This window comes from Halichoerus grypus, chromosome 10 (assembly GCF_964656455.1).
Source record: "Halichoerus grypus chromosome 10, mHalGry1.hap1.1, whole genome shotgun sequence".
Classification (NCBI taxonomy): Eukaryota; Metazoa; Chordata; class Mammalia; order Carnivora; family Phocidae; genus Halichoerus; species Halichoerus grypus.
The window spans coordinates 49,753,372-49,774,698 of record NC_135721.1 but is presented as its reverse complement, the minus strand read 5'-3'; the positions used below and the strand labels follow the sequence as shown (position 1 = coordinate 49,774,698).

Here is a 21,327-nt window from a genome sequence, read left to right as displayed (position 1 = left end):
GGCCAGACAGTTACACGCTGCCTCCCACCCACCCAGGGGAACCTACTACTCGCAGGGCATTGTCACAGACTTCTCTGCGTCTACGCACAAGGAACGGTGGGCGTGTCTCATAGGACAAACCTTGTGGGGAAGAATTTCCCGCCTGACAGGTGGCCATCGCCGAAGGGAATGCGGGTGGCCGGGAGGCCCCTTACAGTGATGCGCAGAAGACAGAAACCAGACAGCCAAACAAGGGTGAGTCCCCACGGTTTATTATGGAAGCCTATAAAAGAGCCAGGTTGAGTATTTCCAAAATCACAAAATGCACAACATTCATTTTTTTTTAATATGCAACATGGAATATTATATACAGATTAAAACCACATGACAGCCAAAACACTCACACGGCACCAGTCTCATATCAAAACAAAACACACAAGTGCTTTTTCAATATTAAAACAACTGTGATAAAAACATATTAATATTTTGAACCATGTTTACAATAGAGAAAAAAATTCATATTTTACTAAATAACAAATATTTAACAGCAAAAACTTTATACTAAATATCTATTTTGAATTATAACAAAAATAGTACTTATAATAGTTTATAAAGACAGACACAAAATTATAACATTTATGAAAAAAAAAGTTTTGTGTATAAAATAATATTATAGTGATCTGGGCAGGGTCAGAAAGGTGCCCAGATCACAAATGCCAGCGCCCAACATCGAAAGTGCTTCAATCTGCAAGCCCGTGGCAGGAAGAGTGTTGTGGGGTTTTTGTCTTTTTAGTGTCAAGTTACACGAGTTAGGAACGGCACGTGAGGAAACGAACCCATCTACCACCACCGGTTGTGTGACCGCACACAAACACACAGGCACGGCTGGGCGGAGACGAGAGGCGGCCACATTGCAACACTGGAGCCTCCTGTCAGCCAGTCAAGAGTCAAGAGCATCTTTCAGTTCTCTTCTTGTTGCCTTTGAGACCCAGCGGGGCAAATAATCCTTCCTTCCTCCTCACAGGGACCCCCTCAGCCTTTCCCTCGGCCCCTCCCAGGCTGGTCACCCCCACAGAAGGTGCCTCCCAGAGCCTGCCAGCCGCCCCCCCCCCCCCCCCGCCCCACCAGGGCCAGGCCTGGTGGGCTTCTTGTCTGGAGTAGCACTTACTGCCTTCGTAGATATTCAGTCAAAAAATGATTGATTTAGGGCAGGCTGCGGCAGCTTGAAGGGGCATGAACCCTCCAGACACTGGGCTTTTATTACGGGTAACAAATTCTGGTGCACCAAGCAGCTCTTTTGCAAGCTTTGATGAGTCTTTACACGTTTGCCTGTTTTTCAGAATGTGTGTGTATGTGTGTGTGTGTGTGTGTGTGTGTGTGTGTGTGTTGTACAGGGTGGATTGAGAGGTTTTGCTAATTTTTTAAAAATGTCTTTCTGCCAATGCTATCTGTTCTGCACGGATTCTTCAGTAGTGGAAAAGTAGGAACCGAACGCAACACTTGAGGACAGGGTTACAGCGCAGTCGCCAGGCAGGAGCCCAGTCCCCTAGAGCCTACCACGTGGGGGTGTGAGTGGGGTCGGGGGGGGCTGTGGTCCTCCCACTGAGCACCATAGAGGGGGCCACGCAGCTGCCCACGGTGGTCACTGCTATGGAGAAGGACTGGAGAGTTCGGTATCCTGCACTCTTCTGTGTGTTTTTGATTTTCTTGTGAAGAGGATTCATTGCTTTTATAACATCAAAAGCCAATAGAGAAACAGAGAAAGCAAAGAAAAATCTGAAAACAGACAAAATCACTTAGAGACTCACCAAAGACCCCCAATTCATCCCCGGGAGGCATCCCAAATTGCCAACACTCAAAATGCCAGTGGCAGGAGCTACTCTTCTTTCCCCCAGTCATCCCCTGACCGGCCAGTTTTCCACCAAATCACTTCTGACAAATCGCACATACCCTCCTCCTCAGCTCTGCAGCCCCCCCGGCAGCTGCCTCGAGACCACAGCAGAGGACCCGAGTCAGCGCAGCCGAAGGGCTGCCTCCTATGCTCACCTCCCCTGGCTTTCATCTTGTGCCCACACCCCTGAGCTGGGCTAAGCAGACAGTGGCATAGAGGTGGGAAGGACTTCAAGGACATCTTTCCAAGGGCAAAGGGCCAAGGGTGAAGGTCAAGGGAGGGACGGCAGAGGCCCTTGCTCCCTGTCAGAAGAAAGAACCCGTATACTTCCCCATGCTCACTAGCAGGAGTGGGGGGGCACCGGGGTGAACAGTGGCCAAGCAGGAGCTTATGGCGGCCTCCAAATCCTCACACGATCAGGGCTTTTGACAGAGCAGGGAGGGAGGCAGTGGGCCATTCCCCATCTCCACCGAGGGCAAAGGCAGAGGCACGGGACTTCACCCGGGGAGTGAGGCTCTGAGGATGAGCCCACAGGGGGTCTGGAGCCTAGGGGTGGGGGGTGGGGGACAGCGTCATTCGCAGAAGTCCTGCCCTGGACAGCTGGGACAGAGGCTAGGGGACAGACGAGAGGCTTGTTCCAGTCCCCAGGAACACCAAGATTCGGTTATATCAGTGAATAAATATGGGGGTGTGGGGAGGGGGTGGGGGGGCAGGGGTGCAGCCCATGAGCCAAAGGCCTTGGGCGTGTGTGTAACGGGGGAGCAGGATGGGCTCAAGGCTGCCTGGTGGGAAGGTGGGGATGTCAGTGCGCATGCCCAGGGCCACCAGGGAGGATGCTGGGAGGACAGGGCCTGGGGCTCCTTTGCCCCAAGGTCAGAAGAGAGAAAAAGTAGCAGCAATAGGTAATTTCAAATGTCCAAACGGGCAAAAGGGTGGGGCCCCTTCAGGCTGCTTGCAGCCCCCCATCCCACCAAAGGGAACTTGTGTTCTATTACCCAGGATGCTGTTCTTTGACGGCCACACAAGGAGGGGCACTCCACCCGCGTGAGTCAAAGCAGGAGGGGGGGGCGGTGCTGAAGAGAAAGCCAAAGGGGGCCCCTCTTTTCCTCCCTCCCCCACGTCAACCACCTGCCCTCAGACTAAAAAGGGTGCAAGAGCAATGGAGAAGAGGGACCAGTTCGGAACATCACAAGCAAATGCTGCAGCTGAGCCATTGACGTTTAACACTGTAATGGGCATGCGGAGCGCCCCGCCCTGCCACTTCCCAGGAGCTAAGCCGGTGGGAGCTGGAGGGACTGGGACAGAAGTAGGAGCCAGGAAAAGGGTCCTTCCCTCCCCCCGCCCCTCGGAAGGATGGGGCCTTTCTGGCTTTGGGTAGGGTTTGCGGGGGGGGGGGGGGGGGGAGGGCAAGGTATGGGGGGCCACTCCCCCTTCCCCAGGTTCCCGCCCCCTCCCACACACAGGTTTCGACGCTTCTGGTGCCTCCCCCCACCACCACCCACCCCCAGGCCTGGCTGGGCTGAGGCGGGGTACAGACTAGGCGCAATTAGACTGTGGCACTCAGCATGGCCTCCGTCTCTGGCAGGATCTTGTTCTGGTTAGAGTCCAGGCCAAAGAACTTGACACTGAGGCCATCCACGGGGTGCAGGACAGGGACCAAGGTGATGCGGGGGAAGGTCCTGGTGGCCAGCTCAAAGCGACTCGTGCTGGCCAGCTCTACCGCCAGAACCTTCAGGAACAGCTTGGCCAGATGCTTGCCCAGGCAGGTGCGGACTCCGCCGCCGAACGGGAGGTAATGGAAGCGGCCATCCTTGTCTTCGCTCCGGGCCTGACCAAAGCGGTCCGGATCGAACACGTTCACGTCCTTGAACACGGGCGCCGTGTCGTGGGTGTCCCGGATGCTGTACATGACACTCCAGCCTTTGGGGATCTGGAAACCCTGGAGGCAAGATGGGGGGCAGGGGTAGAGTGAGGTGGTGAGGTGAGAGCCAGAGGAGGTCTGAGAGGGCGGACTTCCTGCCCGCCAGCCCCCCAGCCCAGATGTTTCTAGAGAGCACCCTCCCTCCAGCTGTGGTCCCCCAGTCCTGGCCAGCATCCCCCCGCAGCGTGTTAGTCCCGTCTCTTGTTTACAGATGTCCACAAGCAACTTCCTATAGGACAGCCTGGTTGGCTTCATCTGACCCAGCATTTGGGGCAGGGTCTCTCCCATCTGACAGAGGCACCCCGACAGGAAGGCCGGTCCTTCCCATTGGCCAGTGCCCACCCGCCAGGCGGTGTTCCCACGGGTCCCCGAAGCCCCAGCCCCGCTGGGCCCAGCCTCACATCGAGCTCGAAGGTCTGCAGCACGGTACGGTAGCCACCAGAAATGGGTGTGAAAAGGCGCATGACCTCCTTGATGACACAGTCCAGGTAGTGGAGCCCGCTGAGAGTGTCAAGGCGCAGCGTGCCCTCGCAAGGGCAGCCGCCGCTGTGCAGGATGCCCTGGGCCCGCAGCTCCTCGCGCAGCTTCTCCAGCACGGCGGGGTGCTTCAGCAGCTGCATGATGAGCGACGTGCTGGCGCTGGCCGTGGTGGCATAAGCTGCGAAGATCAGCTCCAGGGTCCCGTCCTGCCGCGGCAAGAGGGGATCCAGGTTCAGCTCCCCGACCCCGTGCCCCGAGGTCATCTAGCTGCGCCCTGCCTCTGGGCCTCACGTTGCCGTGGCCTTCAGGCCACGATGGACACAGGTCACGGGGCCGGTCCCCCGGCTGGGCAGGCGACATAGCTGCCACAGCCCAGGGAGGAGGCACTAGCCTGGAAGTCCCTTGGGGTAGGGCTGCTTCTCACCCGCTGCCGGATTCCAGAGCCAGCCCGAGCAGGCCTCATCAGTGCAATGAGCTCCCAGAAGGAAAAGAACAAATCCCAAGGAGCCAGGCCCTGTGCAGGTGAGGAGGGTGGGTCTGCCCCTGGGCTTTCCAGCTGGCAGCCCCAGCCCCTTCCTCCATCCCCAGGACATCTGGTGGGAGGTCAGGAGCTTGGACGGGGTTGGGGAGGCAACCTGGGCCCACAGCCATGGGGACCTGTGCTGGGATGGCAGTGAGAAGGCTGAGGGGAGGGGGTCCCCAGAAGACTCAGACCCCGCCAAGGTTCTCAGGAGAGCAAGACATCCGGGCAGTGGGAGCCCCAGGGGAAGGTCCCAGCAGGTCATCTCGTTCTGAAGCCTGTATTTTTACAAATGAAGGCCCAGAGAAGGAAGGAACCAGTGTCCCTGACTTGCCATGGCACCACCTAATACTTCTTGTGAAAGGGGAAGGTCATTGGAGCTCCTACTGGCTCAGGAGGGGGAAAGCCAGAGTCAGACTAGGGGTAAGCACAGACGGGGGGATGGAGAAGTCTGCGGTCAGCCCCCACGGGCACCTGGCAGGCACGCGGGGCGGCAGAGTCTAGACAAGGATGAGTTAATGAATCCCTCCTCAGGTGGTATACCCACCCTACAAAGGGGTGGGCAGTAAGTCCTTCTTGGGGCCCAGTGTGGACAGTCCGGGCGCTGGCAGGCCAGCTGGGCTTAACCAGGGCCTGCAGGCGGGGAGAGAGTACAAGTGCCACCGGCTTTAATAGGCTGGTGGGGGCGGAGGAGACCAGAGTTAGGTCTAAATCTCCCTGCTCTTCCCCAAGGGCTGAGGCTGCCCTTCTGGGGACCATGAAATGCACCGAAATGGTGAATATTGGGGGTGGAAGGGGGTGAGGGGGCCCACAAAGCTACTGACACCGAGTCTGTCCCGAGGTTTCTAGAGGCCAAATTTCGGCATCTTTACCTAAATGGTAGAAGAGATGGTGGGTGGGATGGAGAGTGTGGAGCCCAGCTGCTGTGGGGACCACTCACTCCCAGGACTGGGCAGCCCCACCCATAGGGGCTGCTTCTCGTCCTCCCCATCACAACACCCACACTAAGCAGGCCGGGACACAGCCTCTTTTCTGGTTGAGTCTCCCAGCCCCGGGCAGTGGTGGCCACCACAGCCCCTCAGAGATGGTCCCTGGGGGCGGGGAGCAGGATGGGCAGAAACAGAACCTGGGGTGCTCATGCCACCCACTGGGGAGGCCGCCCCCACCTTCAGCTCCTGCATGGTCATCTCCTTGCCGTGCTCCTTGCTGCTCTCGATGAGGATGTCCAGTGCATCCGAGTAGTCCTTGCCCTGGGTGCACTGCAGCTTCTCCCGGATAGCCTTTTCCAGGCCCTTCTGCAAGATCTGCCGTGCCTGAATGCCCTGGGGGGAGAAAGGGGCCAGCTGGTCACCAAAGAGGAAGGGTAGGCTCACCAAAAGCCCCCTCCCAAGGCCGGGAGGGGCAGGGAAGGGACTCCTCTGAGAACTTCCCATCTAAGCTGCTGAGACCGGCGGGTGAAGACTCCACCCCCGCCCTTCTGCTGACACCTCCCCTCTGTCTGTGTGACCGGTGAGTGACTGAGTGGTCAGTCAGCCTCTCCCCCAAAGTGGGCTCGTGGATGCCCATCTCCTCTCCTCCCAGGCCCTGGGTGCTCACCCGCCGGTAACCGCTGAAAGGCAAGTCGACGGGCAGGGAGAACACATTCTCCACAAACTGCTGGTAGACTTCAAAGAGGTGGCCAAGGTCCTCTTCAGGGATGCTGAAGCCCAGCAGCACACGGATGGCCATGCGGAAGGTGAGCTTCTGCGTCTCCTGGTACACGTTGATGGCCTCGGGGTGGCTGCTCCAGGCACGAAGCGTGTCCTGGATCACCAGCTGGATCTTGGGCAGGTAGCTCTGCAGGGCCTCGTGACTGAAGATCTTGGAGAAGACCTGGAGGGCAGGGGGCAGTTGGCCGGAGGGTCTTGCGCCTGCCCACACACTCCCACAGGGCCGCACCGCAGCATGCACCCAGGACTGCGGTCACAGAGACGCCAGGTGCTCACTCCAACCGAGCCCCACTTTCCACCTCCAGACACAAACCCTCGCTGGCGCCCCTACTCCACACCCTCTCCTACTGCCTGTGCCTTGGGGCAGAGGCAGGGGAAGGACAGGAGTAAAGCACAGTTCACGGGCACTTTTGTTCCAAGTCGGGACCTTCCATGTCACTCATGGGAGATCTGAGCTGTCCTCTCCTTTCCTGACCCCCAGGAAAGCATGAGTTCCACACAGTGGCAAAGCCCCGGGTACTAGGCAGTCCAGCTGCTAGTAGGTCTACACAGGAGCTGGCCCCTCCACTGCAGGGACCCATTCCCAAATTCCCAGGCAGAAGTGCCCGGAAGAGTGGAACACAGATGCATGGACTGGACAAGGAAGAGGCGGAAAGCAGTAGGTGGCTTGTCTCCACTGATGGAAGAACAAGAGAGTCTGAGGCTACACAGCAAGCAGGACTTCCTGAGACCCCGCCCCCCCCCCCCACCAAATTTCTCTCAGTCCCTGGGAAACACCTAATGGGTGGAGATCCTAAGGAATCTGTTAATAGCTATGCCATCAAAATGTCTTCAATGTGGCTGAGTCTGGAGGCGGGGGAATGGGGGCAAGGTTTTCCACCCCCAAAAGATCACAATGCCCCGAAAGATCACAATGCCCAACAGAAGCCCTTTTAATTCCTTGCATCTCCCTGGTCCATTTTAAGTAGCCAGTGAGTCCCTATTTCCACCTTCTCTTGCTTTCCATCCTCCTGCTTCCTCAGTAACCCCCTCCTGCCCCCTCCCTACCCAAATGGCCCAGCACGCAGTTTCACGCTGCTGCCCATGGCCCACAGGAGAGGGGAGGATGTGAGTTTATTTACTGATACCTTTGCAACTCACTCAACCAACATCCTCTATCCCCCCCAGGGTCCGGAGCAGAAGAGGGGCACCCCCACCAATACCGAGGGAAAGGTCACTGGGGAAGGCAGAGAGGGGAGAGACAGCAGAGAGGAAGGAGACGCATACTCCTCTGGCTCCCCTACCCTGGCCCCCCGCAAACCACACACACGCGCTCACCCTCCCCTCCTGTCCCCCAAACACAACCACCGCACAAACTGTAAATGTGAGAATTTCCCCTGCAGTCAGCTCGAGGAGGAAAAGGTAACATTTTCCTGGCCTCAGCCCTGCATGGCTAATGGGAGGGCTGGTTTGCAGAAATAACAGTGCTGGCCCTTCAGTGGCCCAGCCAGGCATTCACAATAGCACTTTCATTCCCAAATTCCCGGTGGGCAGACGGAGGGAGGGAAGGAGGCCAGTGAGGGGCAGAGAAGCCAGCACTGTTTGGGGCTGCTCCTGCTATTAAGGGACAGCTGAAACGTAGAAGGATGGGAAGTGGCCAAGGGCAGCCCAGGTCTGAATGGGTCACTCACACCTTACTCAGCTGTGGGGGTCCCAGGAACTTCCAAGGGAGACTTTAGCTGCCCCTCCCTTCAGAGGGTTATGGATACAGGCAGTGCTCTCTGCCTCAGCGCCGCCCCCCTCCCCCCCCCCCCCCCCCCCCGCCCACCCTGGTGTCCTTAGGATTCCAAGTTCAGCTCCTGATCAGAGTCTAATGGGGTGGGAATGGGGCCCTGTCCCCAGAGCCCAATGCTGGCCAACCAAGGGCCCTTACAAAACAGTAAGGTGTTCATCGGGGAGGCAGAAAGATACTCTGTGGCTCCCAGGCCTCGATGGGGAGACTGGAGGTAGGGCCAGGCAGAGATAGGGAGGCCACACCTGGCCTAGAGCCAATCAGCCCAGGGCCGACTGAGGAGTACTGTCAGGGAGAGCATGGGGCACGGCGTGGCCAGGGTCCCCCCCACCTCCCGCAAACAGGAGACCCAAGCCCAGAGGTGGGCATGTGGAGGGGGCAACGGGGTGGAGGCCACTCAGACCTAGACTGGTCAAAGTCACAGCCAGCTAGGCTCTAAAGGGCAGCGTCGTGGTGGGAAAAGGCAGGCTGGGCGCCCAGAGACCTGAGTTTTAACCCCGGATCATGCACCAACTTACTGCACCACCATGGCCAAGTCACGCCCTCCAGCCTCAGCTTCCTCACCTATGAAATGGTGATGTTGAACGAGGTGACCTCTGTGGCTCCTTTCAAGGTACAGCGCACACAACTGCCAATATCTAGGTATCCCAAAGTAGATGCCGTCCCCTCAAAAGAGCCCAGAATCTGGCAGTGCGCGAGTCCCTTGGGGCCTGCCAGGCCCCCACGCATACACTCCATGCAGGCTACAGTGGCTCAGGAGGGGGCATCCCAGGGTTACCAACAGAGGGTCTCTGAGGACCCCCACTGCACTCTGTGGAGGGGCCAGACTTGACCCACCCACAGGCCCTGCCCTGCCCTGCCCCAAAGGTTACATTCCCTGCGCCCTCTAGTGATGGCCAGCTGAATTGCTCCTTCTCAAGCCTTGGGGTCCAAGGAGGGCAGGAAGACCAAGGGGAACCTGGGACTGAGCAGATGGGTTCCAATGGTGGGGGGATCCACGCGTCACCTCTAGGCAGTCAGGGGTCCTGAGAAGGAGCTGGAATGACCCCAGGAAGCTCTCTGCCACCTTGCACCTGCGGCCTCTGGGCTGGGGCTTCTGAAAAGGCTCTTATCTTGACCCAGCCCCTGACTCACCAGTGGCAGCCAGCAGGTCACTGTCCTCTCTGGGGCTCAGCTTCCCCACTGGTTTCATGAGGGGACTGGATGTTCTTGGGTCCCTTTCACCTAGCTGTCCTACCCATGAATCCTCTCAAAGCCCCCCTGAAGCGGAGAAAATGACCATATGAGAAGCATATGGTCAGGTGGCAAGCACGCGGAGTCAAGGGACTTTGCTCAGAGTTCACCCAGGCCGTGCCCCTGCTTCCAGCCCAGCTGTTCCCCAGTCATCAGGGCCTCCCAGGCACCAGGAAAACTCCAGGTCCTCATCCCTGGGTTGGTGCCCAGGATTAACAACGAGGGCACTTCCCACCGCCAAGGCAGCCCAGAAACCACCACCCACCACAAAGGCCAGGAGGAGGCGGAGGTGCTGGCCAGGGCAGAGGGAGGCCTGGGCCACGTCGGGCAAGCGGGCGGGGTCAGGACTCGGGCACATGGGCAAGTGCCCAGCAGAGCTGCTCAGTGTGAAGAGAGGAAGGGTTCCCAGCCCCCAGAGCCGTCTGCCCTGACCACAGTTGTAATAGGAGCCAGGGCTGCTTTGTTTCCCTCTGGGGCTTCCCTAGGAATTCCCAAAAGTGAGCCAAGAACGTTGGACAAAGGTCATCGGGAACCAGCTCTGGCCCAGGCAAAGCCCTGCAGAGGGGGCAGCAGGTATGGACTTCCCACCAGGGCTGGTGCCCGGAGAGAGAAGGCAGAGTGTCACGGGCAGACCGGGAACTCCCAGGCACAGAGGCAGGGCGGGCTGGCCTCCCGCCTTGAAGGCTGCGCTTGGAAACCCTCCATCACCCCCATGGGGTTCTCCAGCAAAGCGCCTGGCGCAAGGGCCCACAACCTGGTTCTCTCTCAACCCTGAATGGGAGGCGGTGGGGCACCAGGGGGCTTGTCAAGGCTCAAATTCTCCATAACTGTTTTTACAAAGGCTTCCCCCTCCTGCCTCTCACACCTCGCCCTTGGGAGGAGAGCGGCTCGCTGGAGCCCCAGAGCCCTGCGTGCTGACCCGCTTGGCCAGATACCCTCCCCCTCCGCAGCTGGTGCCTATGGATGAGCAGATGGACAGACAGCCTCTGGACAGGCAGCCTCGGGAGTGGGAAGAGCAGGAGGGAACCTACTGCTTGGGCCCGTGACTCAGACCGGGAGGAATGGAAGCGGCTGCCCTGGAGGGCGGGGGCCGGGGCAGGCTACCCGCCGAGCCAAGCCGCCGGAGCCCCGGCTGCCGAGTGGAAAGGGCAACAGAGCGCACGCAGCCCCGGGGCTGCGGGTGACGCCAAGGTGTGTACTTTATACTCAAGGAAGGCGGAGGGCGAGAGCGGACGTCATCTTCCCAGATGCCTGCCATTTCCACCAGGCCTTGGCTTCACCCGGGCTGCCTCCCAAGCCAATCCCCACTCAGCCACTCTGGCTGGGAAGGGCCGGCCCAGACCCCTCGGCCTGTGCCCGCTTCTGGCTTCCCGGCACCTACAGCAACAGAGCGCCTGTCCCCCCCTTTACTCTAGCTCTGTCTCCCCTAACTCTTCCACCCAGGACAAAAGCACGTGGTCGGGGAGGGAAGGCCGTGCTGGCAGATACCTGCTGAGCCCCAGAATCTGAAAGGCTAGGTCTGCCCAGACACTCATCCCTCTTCCAGCCAGAGTAAAACCCCCTCAGAAAACGGAGGCCCAAGGGGGGAAGGGCCCTCCCGATGTCGCAGTCCAGGCCATAACTGGCCATACCCACCAATGGCCCCGAACCCCAACTCCCACCACTCCAAGCCCCACTGATCCACCCTCTACCCGTCCTGGGGGCTCTGAGTTTATCCAAGAACCCTAAGGGGACCCTTCTTTATGGCCAAGTTTCTTCCCAGGAGAAGGCCAGCTGTTCTGGCTGCCCTGTCCCTGCTGCAGCATGTCCCACCCCTGGAGGCACACCCCCAACCCCGGCCCTTCCGCCTGGGCAGCCTGAATGGATACAATGGTCAGCACAGGGGGCTCAGGGCCAGAGCAGACCCCAGCCAAGCCTGCCCACTCTCTGTCAAGGCCAGAATTGTCTCCCAAGGCTGGAAGAGTGCGCAGACGCATCAGCATCACAGCCTCGGACCCCTCCCTGCCCTGGGAGGACAGAGAAAGGAGGGAAAAGGGAGGAGACGGACCCTAGGCCCAGCCAGACCCCCCGCCCACTGCCTGGCACAGGGCGAGTGGAGGGAGGCTCCCACTCTCAGGCGCTCTGGCGGCTGGCTGGCTGTGGGCTCCCTCCCACACTGACCTTCAGAGAGATCCGCTCCTGCCTCCCGCCCCCTCAGCGGCCCCTGCACGCACTGGCTGGTGCTACAGTAACTTTTGAGTGAAGGACTTCTTGGGCTGGCAGAACAAAGGCTGTATGCCTATGCCAGGGAGCTGGGACAGAGCTCTCAGGAGCAGGGCTGCCTGGCTGGGCCACCCCCCTTCCTAACGCAGGTGAGAGCTGCTGCCCTGAGCTGAGCCCGGGGAGACTTTGCAGCCCGAGGCCGTGCACTGGTCCCAAGGCCATCAAGAGCCGGTCTGGGTTGGCCTCCCTGAAGACCCCCAAACCCTCCTGGCTCTGCCCTCCTGCTGAAGCACTTCCTAGACTCTGTACCCCAACACAAACTGCAGGACGGACAGGGTTTCTGAGAGAAGTGCAGTGATCCTGAGCCTGCCCTCCACTCCTACCCAGGACACGGGCCAAGTCCGTGAGGGGTGGTATGTAGGTAGACAGGGCTTCTTCATCCTACCTCCAAAGCCTGGGGAGCTGTTCCCCCACCTTTGCCTTAGCTACAGAAGTCCCTGTAGCCAGGAGTCTGGGTTGGAAGGGCAAGAGAGCCATGCCTGGAGGCTCTAGGACACCAGGAATCCAGGACTAAGTGCATCCTCTGGGATGCTCTCCAAGTTTTGGGAGGGCTACTGTCTGAGGCCCCCTGAAGCTGCTGGCCCTCCCTATCTCCAAAGGAAAAGAGGAAATGCCTGATTCTGGGGTGTGGGACTGTGCGCTGGAGCTTCCAGAACTACCCCCCCACTCCTCCTCTGTCTCTCTGACAACCTCCCCCCACTCTTCCCTACCACACTCCTTCTAGGGCGATACCCCAGCCTCCGTACACACAAAGAAGGATGACATCCCTCCCCCATTAATCAGAGACACCCCAGGCCCCTGGGGGAGGGAAGGTTACAAAAGAGAAGGGACAGAGTCTGAGGTAGTGGCTACAGGGACATGGGCCTGGCTTCCCGAGAGGATTCTGTTAGACTGGGCAAGACTTTCTGGATTTTCTCCCTGGCAACTCCAGCCATCTTGGCCCTAGACCACCAGGACAGGAGGGGCAAACACCTGGAGTTCAGCGATGGCTGTAAGGAGCCCCTTCCCAGCACATCTGGTCAGACCTCCCAGAGAAGGGGCGGGCCACCAGCCCCAGTGGAAACAGTGACGTTCCTAGTTCTCCCGCCAGCCAGGCCTCAGCACACCTGGGCCTTACTTCCTGTGAGTACATCCTAACCAGGCCCAGGCCTGGCCCAGCAGCCTGCTCACCAGCCAGGTCCCTGACTGCAGCGTGGACTGGATAAAGCAGTGTGCGTGGCACACCCCCGACCCTGGCCAGGCTGGGTCCACTGGGCACTGGGGGCCAGGAGACTGGCCATTTTCTCCAGGACCAAAACAAGCCCCTGATTATTCTCTTCTCATCCCTCCAGCTGGACTCTACTTCTTGAGGCAAGGTCGACCAATGTCCCACCTCTGGCTCTGCCTCACCCAAAGCCTTCAATTTGGTCCAGTAAACCCAAACTGATGGAACATGAATTAGCAAGATTTGGGGGGAAGGGCCCTTTTGTGCACCCCTTTCCCACAGGCCCCACACACATGCCACATAGCAAGCACACACGAGTCCGCACAAAGAGAGGGCCCTGCACTGGGTGCCCAAGCCTCTCTCAGGATGAACTGCTTTCTGGCCACCTCTTATGCCCTAGGAGCCGGAGGACAGGGTGCCCCAAAGAGGGAGACCATCGATGACTCTTCTGCGGCTCTGTTGCGGCCCCCACCCCTGCCCGTCCCCATCTCTCCCTGCTGCATTCCTCCGGCAGTGTCCTCTGTGTCGTCTCCTTCCCTCCTCCCAAATGGACAATGTGGGCCAAAACCTTGGGACTTTCCAGGTGGGCCCTCCCCACCTGGAGGCCCACAGTCAAGTCAGGCACAGGGCGGGTGGAACCACGAGGCCACAGCAGGTCCTGATCCAGCCTTCCTGTTCCTCCCAGCACCTCCTCCCCACCCCCACCGCCAGCTCTGGCAAGCCTAGGTGGGCAGGACTAAGTAAGGCTCTGCTTGGTGGCCCAGAAACAACTCTTCCCATGGATGCCTGTGTTGCATGCCCCGTCCTGCCCTTTCTTTGCTTCCTGACCTGGTTCAAGTCTCTCAAACTCTCCAAGCCTCAGTGTCCCCTTCTGTGAGAAGGGGAAAATGACTGTTTTCTTGTCAAAGCCTCTATAAAGATAAAATGAGGAAGCAGATATAGTCCCTGGAGCTGGGTTTCTGAGTCTCAGGCTGTCTCCTCACTCTTCAGAACAGGCTTTGGGTGGAGTCCTAAAGACTAAGAAAAAACAGCGTCCAGCACATGTTACAAGCCGCCGTTGCTGAGCCCATAGCCCCCTCCCAGCCACTTCCCCTCTGCCCCCTGGGCCTGTCAGCTGCTTCCCGCTCTAGTGAGGCACATGGGGGAGACTAACCTAGAAGCCCCTTTCCAGTCCCTGAAATCCGTGCTTTACGGGGAGGGGGTTGTCTCCTCCAACAGATTTTGCCTCCTTTTGTCTGCTATGGAAAACTACTCTTCGCAGGCAGTTCAAAAGACATCAAATACTACAAGATTAATTCCTACGTTCACAAAGACCTCTTCACTTAGACTTCTGGTGGAGGGGGCGGCTCACCCCCCCCCCCCGCCCCGCTCCCAGACTCTGCCACTGCTCCTGGAAGATCAGAGGCTGCCTCTCTCTTTCCTTAAGGTTTTAAACCTGGATGAGTCCTCTGACCCAATGGAAAACAGGGAGGGAGGGGAGGTCGTGCAGCGTCCCGTCCCTGGCCGCTTTAAGCCGGCGGGCCGCCGCCCCGCCCGCCCGCGGCTCAGCTTTCGGGTTACTGCAGTTCAAACAGCACGTGCCGCCCGCGCTCGGTGCCGCCGCGGCGGCGGCGCGGCCCTGTGAGGGGGCGGGGAGGCTCGGCTCGCTCCGTGCGCGCTGGCTCGCCTCCTCCTCCGCGCCTCTTCCAGGCGCTCGGGAAATCCACAGGATAAACACCCACTTTCTCTTCCTCTTTATGGGAGGGGGGAGGTGCGCTTTGATCCCTCGCAGCGCCGCCGCTGCTCTCCCACCCTTCGCCTTCCTCCACCATCCAGACCTGTGCGGCCGTGGCCCAAATTTCATCCCCCCCCACCCCCCACCCCACCCCACCCCACCCCCGCCCAGACGAGGCCTTGCTACTGTCGCGCACAAGGTGCTCCGCTCCCTGCGCCTGCCCGCGTCGCCCTTAAGCAACCAGTGGCAAAAAGGCTAGGTTTGGTTTTCCAAAGATCCGTCTCCAGTCCTCAGGATTCCAGAGGGAAACCGGGCGAAAAGGGGAGCATGGACCACCATCTGCCCTTTTATTTCTCGGTTTTGTGGAGCACGCGAGGACGGGCGTTGGACGCCGTACTCCCTGCGTGTTCGAGCTCTGTCCAAACCACCTCCCCGCAACAGCCACCGATGGGCCCCGGTAGTGGGAACGGCACAGCCGACCGACAAACGGGCAGACTCGGCGGAGGCCTGCAGGCTCTAGATCCCGGACCGCAGCAGTCTAGGCACGGAACTGTGGGATCCTCTAGCATGGTGTGGAAATGGGGGCGCAGATTCGGGTGGGGGAGTCCCCGGGGCTCCGCAAACTCCTCACACCCGAGACGGGTGCACGGAAGAAGAGGGTCAGAGCAGGGTTACGGGGCGCTTCGCCCAGAGAGAGCTCTTACCTTGCGCTTGTTGCGGTGGATGTCGCCGATGCAGTTGGCCACCGCGTTCGGGCCCAGCAGCATGCGCGTGCTGCGTGGCCACTCAGTGCTCACGAGGTGGTGCTCGCCCATGAGGATCTTGCGCACGTTTTCTGCGCCTGTCACGCGGATCAGCGGCCGCCCCAGCAAGTGCGTTTTGAACACGTTGCCATACTTCTCCCTCCGCGACGACTGGAAGCCGGAGCCCTGCGGGAACCAGGGAAGAGACCTCTCTCAGGGCGTACATCTCCAGATGGGATGTCCCGGAGGCCCAGCCCGGAGGGCCCGTGGGGGAGGAACGGAGGATCCCGCCCGGGCCGCCAGTCCCCTGTCCCCCCAACCCCCCCCAACACACACACACAAACACGCACGAAGGTTTTATTTTTCATAGCATGCACAAGAACTGGGAAGTAGGGCCTAGAGGATAATAAATAATGCAAGAAGGCGGGAGGCCCGGGGCACCCGTCGGGAGGGTGTTTTTTGGTAATGACTTGCGGGAGGAAAAAGGTATCCCGGATGGCGGGACCTGGACCCGAAGCTAGAGCCTCCGCTCCCCTCCCCCTCGCTCCCCCGCCTCACGCTCCGGAGCCTCTCGGAATAAATATTTCCAGGCTCCCGGCCACGGGCTGGCGAGACCCCGCGGGGTGGCCGCAGGCCAAAGATTATTTATAGCGGTGAGCGGTCGGTGCCCGGAGGCAGTCACTACAGAAGGGGGTTGGGGTTTCCTCCGTTCTCAGGGGTGGGCCGCGAAGGGACCCGGCGGCCCTCTGAGGGATCTGTAAGGTAGGGTCACGGGGCCGAGAGCCGCAATTTTCCTAATGCAATCTGCCCTGGGAATAACTGAGAAGGATTTTCGTCGCCGCCCTGGAGTTTGGAACGGGAGCTCGGAGGAAGGCGCTTCCCGCGGGGCGGGGCAGGGCGGGGCGGCCGTCACAGGTAACCGGATCCCCGGCGGCGGCAGCGACGGCGCGCGCCCAGGATGGCTAGGCCCCGGCCCCGGCCCCGGCCCAGACCCCGGCCCCGGCCCCGGCCCCGCGCGCAGAGGAGCTGGCTGAGCGGGCCCCCGCGCGGGTACCGGAAACCGAGGGGACCTCCGAGGGGCGGGGGCAGGGGCGTCCGGCTCACCTTTGACGTAGGCGCTCGCCACCCCACCCCGCGTTAACCCTTCTCCCGCCAGGGCAGCACCGGGTGCGAAGGGGAGGGGCGCCACCTGTCCGGCACTCTCGCTTGGCGGCCGACGACGTGCGGATGCGGACTCCAGACCTGCGGAGTCATGCACCCCCGAAGGGACACCTCGGCATCCCCTTTTCCCCGGTTGGTCCCTCTCCTCACTTTCCTTTCTTCTACGGAAAAGTATCCTCCAGCTAAATGTGTACACACCCCAGCACTGCCGAAAAGTGACTCTGCAGAACCCGGAGCCCTAATCACTTTTCCACATGCGCCTCCGGCCCCGGCGCGCGACAGGGAGCGAACCCAGATCGCCCGCGCCTCCAAGACGGGGGGCTGGGCCGCGGGGACGCCACCCCACTCGCAGGTTGGCGGGTCGGAGAGAGCCCCCCTCCCCACCCTGCCGCAGCTCTAGACAGCGTCTACCCCTTTAAGAGAAATCTAGGCGAGGGTGGAGGTGCGACCAAGGGGGGGTTGAGGAGCGGGATTCCCTCCCTCCGTCTGCTATACCCTTCTCCCTCGCTCCGTCTGACTCTCCGTCTCTCCTCTTCTTCTTTTCCTCTGTTTTTCTTTTCTTTCGACACAAAAGTTGGGTTGTGAATTTTCCGAGGTCGCCGCCGCCTCTCTCCCGCCGTCCCCCTCCCGCCTCTGATCTGCCTAACTATAATTAAAGTGCGTTTTTTGTGGCATTAATAAAGAGTTATTTGTCCGCCGTTTCCACGGTCTTCACAAAGAGGACTTTCATAGGGGCGGCCGCTCGGGCCGCGAGTCCAATTTATACAAAAATGTTGTATTTTTAGCCCTAGGCTCTGTTTAGATGGCGCACGGTGGAAACGGAGAGCCCTTGGAGGTCCCCCCGTAAAATCTGATAAATGACTCCAAAAAAATAAAGCTGGGATTCAGAGGGCTCCCATTAACCCCTTCAGCGCTCTTCTACAGGCATCCCCCATTTCCCTCCCACGGCAGAGTCTAGGGCCCCGCGGGCTGATGGAAGGGGAGGCGTAGGCCTGGTTCCCTTTCCCCAACTTCAGTGCGGGTTGCACGCGGAGCCCCAGGGGCCCTTGTGGGATTCGGAGAAAAGGTCAGGGGGGACATTCGGGGTAGCAGAGAAAGGTCAGGAAAGGGGGGGGGAGAGAGGCGACAGACCACGGATTCCGCAGATTGGCTCTAAGGAGACGGGAGCTGATGCCCATGTGAGTTACTTTATTTCCTAAATTCTCGGCCAGAAGCCTAGACCACCGCCGCAGTTAACTCTTTAAGTGTGGTGGCATGGAAGAGGCTCTGGGGATTTCTTTATGGAGGGTAGCCCCATTGATTAAAGCGAACCCCACCCCACTGTATGAGCATCCCCAAAAGAGATGGGCCGATTCTGGGACTTGGGAAGACCACATCGCAGAGGAACCGCACGCCCCCCTCCCCGCCCCCGCTCCGCTGTCACTTGGCGCGGGGCGGGGCCGGGCATGGTGTATGTGTGTGCGCTCGCGGACTGCACGCGTCTATTAATTTCAAGCCATGGTTTTCGCACTTCTAAACCCACAGGTCTCTGCCGTCGCCTACCGCCTCACCTCACCCTTGCCGGGGTTGTCTTCAGGACATTCATCCTTCTCTTAACTCGCATCAGCATCCTCCGGACAAACACGGGTGTTCACCCGAACACAACACACCTCCCGCAGTTAACCAGAGGCTCCCCCCACCCCAAAAAGAAAAAAACCTGGTGTATATCAAGTTGCAAAAGCGTTTGTCTAGCACTTGACGAGGTTAATTCCAGGTTAATCTCCCCATTACTTACCTGGGTCTGGTCCCCGACGCACCCACCCCCATTATCACCAGCAGTGTGAGGTTGTGTGGCGTCTAGCAACACACACACACACACACACACTTTGGATCTCATACACCAATCCCAAGTTTCTCTCCCCTGCTCAAGTGTCCCCACCCAATAAGTAAATAGACCCTTTTCCTTAAAAGCCAAGAACCCTCAGGTCTCGGGCTTCTCACCTTCCTTGGGTTACCTCCTTCCTTCCCCACCACTAAATACACACACTTTGTTGGACTGTGGACCAGGGCAGTTGTACCTAGCGCAGCCGACGACGCGGCGGGAACACAGCGGGGTCTAAAAGGGCAATTCTGGCTGTCATTGGCTCCTTCCTCTCCCCGGCTCAGTTTTCGGGTCCCAGTGACACCTCCAAAGCCCCGGAAGCCGACGGCGACAGGGGTCTGGAGCGCGAAGGGGAGGCGAAAGCTGCTCACGACCCGACACCCCCTCCGGCTCGCCTCGCGCGGGGAGCCCCCCCGGACGGTCCACGCACCCCTGCTGGGTCGCCCGCGACCGGGGAAAGTCAATCTTGGGAGCCCTCCTCGAGTCCGGGGACTTCTCCTATCAGCCCCCAGAATTTGCGCACCCGGCGCCGGTGGGCTCCGAACCACGCCGCAGGCGGGCAGGGCAAGCCCGGGCTGCACCGGCAAAGAGGAGGGAAGGGGCGGGGCGGGGACCCGTGCCTTCAGGCTCCCGGCGCCCCCTGGCCCGCCCGCCGCTCCAACTGCCCGGCGCTCGCCGCTAGCGGACCCCGGAGAGCCGCGGAGCGAGCGCACCCTTACCTGTAGCAGCCAGTGGCCGGTCTCTCCGATGAGCGGGAAGCCCATGGAGCCCTTGGGGATGGGCAGCTTGCAGCTCTTGTCGCGGGTGGCAGCCCAGCGCAGCTGCCACAGCTGCTGCGACACGGCCAGCAGCAGCGTCACCGACACCAGGCACGCGGCGAGGGTGGCCAGCGCCGACACCATCTCCAAGCCCTCAAAGAGCATGTTGGCGGCCGCTCGGGGGATTGGCTGTGCCGGCCGCGGCGGGGGAGGGGAGGGCCGGATGAGAAGGGACCCGAGCGGCGGGGGAGGGGAGGCTGCGGCCGGGGGTCCTGGCACCTCCAGCCGAAACGGAGAAGGAGGAAGGGGCCGAGGGAAGGGGAGTGAGGCTGCGAGGGGAGCGGAGAGAGGGAGGGAAAAAATTGCCTAAAAGAAGAGAGAGAAGAGACACGAGGCGACTCGGGGTGTAACTTTGTTTGCTTGTTTGTTTGTTTGTTCCCTTATAGCGGGCTTAGGGGATGCTCGAGGGGTGGTGAGATGAAGCGGTGAATCAAGCTGGTGGATTAGCTCTCCCCGCAACCATCACACTCGGAAAACTTTGGAAAACTTTGTCCAGCGGGAGCCTCTCTCGTAAGAGCTAGCGGAGAGAAAGTGCGATCGATTTGTCAAAAGTTTTCCCCTCAAACTCCTAGGTGGAAAAAAAAAAGGAAAAAAATTCTGAATCCAAAAATTCCAACGAACCCAGAAACTTTAGGGGTGAGGGGGAAGGCTCCCCGGCTGAGGCGAGTGGAGAGGCCCGAGCCTAGCGTCCCCGGGCTGCCCCGGGCGGCGCTCCCGAGCCGCAGAGCCGCCGCTGCACCCCCCGAGGCGGGCGCGGCGGGCGAGGCGGCGCGGCGAGCGCGGCGGCCGGAGCGCGGGTGCGAAGCCGGCGGACCGCAGCCGGGACGGGACGCGGCGGGCGACAGAGCCCCGGGCGGGCGCTGGGGCGGCGGCGGCGGCGGCGGGCGGGCGGGGTGAGGCGGGGTGGGGTTGGGGGAGGAGGTGAAAACCCGAGCTGGGCTATTGTATCAATTAAGAAAAAGCAATCCGTCCCGGGACGCGGTCTCTCGGCTCTGGAGTTGCTGCTGGGGGAAGAAAGGGGGAAAAAAGAAAGGAAGGCAAAAGGAATGAAAGAGGGGGAAAAGCAGGAGGCAGGATTTCAGGGCTGGTGGTTTTAAAAGCTTCTCTCAATGTGAATTTGAGTCCAAAGCGAGGCGATGCGTGTGTTTATATAGAGGCGGGAGGCTGCGCCGTGGGCGCCCCGCCAGCCCGCCCCCCCACCCCACCCCCACCCCACCCCACCCCACCCCACCCCCAACTTCCCCCCCGCCCCCCCGCGCTCACAAAGCCGGAGGCGTGGTGAGAGGCCGGCGGCCGGAGCGTGTGAGCGCCCGCCGGCCTCCCGCCCCGCCCCGGCCGCCCGCCGCCCGCCGCCCGCCGGGGACCCACTTGTAGCCGCCGCAGGATCAAACTCAGTTCACCTCTCGCCTCCTCTTCCTTCTCGCCGGCGTCTCGCTGAGCTCGGCACCTACAGACGGACGAGAGGACACACACACACACACACACACACACACACACACACACACACACACACGGTGCGCGCTCGCACAGTGCCCGCTTGGCTGCTAGGCTACTTCCCTCCCTCCTTTCCTCCCTCCCGGTCCCCGGCCCCCTCCTCCCGCCCCGGGCAGTCCCGTGTGGGCCGTCGCCCCAGCGGCTGAGGTCTCCGCCAGACTGCCCCTCGATTGAGGGCCACTTAAAGCCCCTGGACCTGTGCTTGGGGTCCCAAGCTCCAATCCCGCGGAACCCCGCCGGCTCCTATCTCCCGGGACCCCTCAACCCTCCCAATTTGCCCTTCCCAATTCCCCCTAGCCGGGGTCCCCTATCCCGGATCCGGGCATCCCCAAACCTCAGATGCCAAGGTCTGTCCGCCACCACTGCCCCCTCTCCCCCGCGCAGATGTCTCTCATCCTCCAAGACTCCTATGTTCCCCTCTCCCCGTCCGCATCCAGGGCGGCTCACGCTGCAGCCTTTCCTCTCGGACCCCCTAACTTTGTAGTCCCCTCCGCCCCCCGCAGCGTCGGAGGAACCCCAGTGCTGGTCGCGGTGAGGGTCCCGCGCTGAGGACAAATGCGGCAGCC

At 60.5% G+C, this 21,327-nt stretch overlaps 1 protein-coding gene across 1 annotated transcript; it reads right to left on the bottom strand.

Moving 5' to 3' along the window:
- Positions 1-235: 235 nt before the first annotated feature.
- Positions 236-20,432, bottom strand: CYP26B1 (cytochrome P450 family 26 subfamily B member 1). Its single transcript, XM_036118184.2, has 7 exons — positions 19,889-20,432; positions 19,169-19,784; positions 15,389-15,613; positions 6,388-6,663; positions 5,958-6,113; positions 4,193-4,477; positions 236-3,809 (listed from the first exon to the last, which is right to left on the bottom strand). Exons 2-7 carry the CDS (start codon positions 19,370-19,372, stop codon positions 3,417-3,419), a joined length of 1,539 nt encoding a protein of 512 aa, XP_035974077.1. The 5' UTR covers positions 19,373-19,784; positions 19,889-20,432; the 3' UTR covers positions 236-3,416.
- Between the last annotated feature and the right edge of the window lie 895 nt (positions 20,433-21,327).

Bases quoted from the DNA above. Each gene is read 5' to 3' on its own strand.
- CYP26B1 (XM_036118184.2), bottom strand. From the start codon at position 19,372: ATGCTCTTTGAGGGCTTGGAGATGGTGTCGGCGCTGGCCACCCTCGCC. The intron at 6,114-6,387 runs GTGAGCACCCAG...TTCTCCCCCCAG, and splicing joins CTTTCAGCGGTTACCGGCGG to GGCATTCAGGCACGGCAGAT. The intron at 4,478-5,957 runs GTGGGGGCGGCC...TTGCCGCGGCAG, and splicing joins TGACCATGCAGGAGCTGAAG to GACGGGACCCTGGAGCTGAT.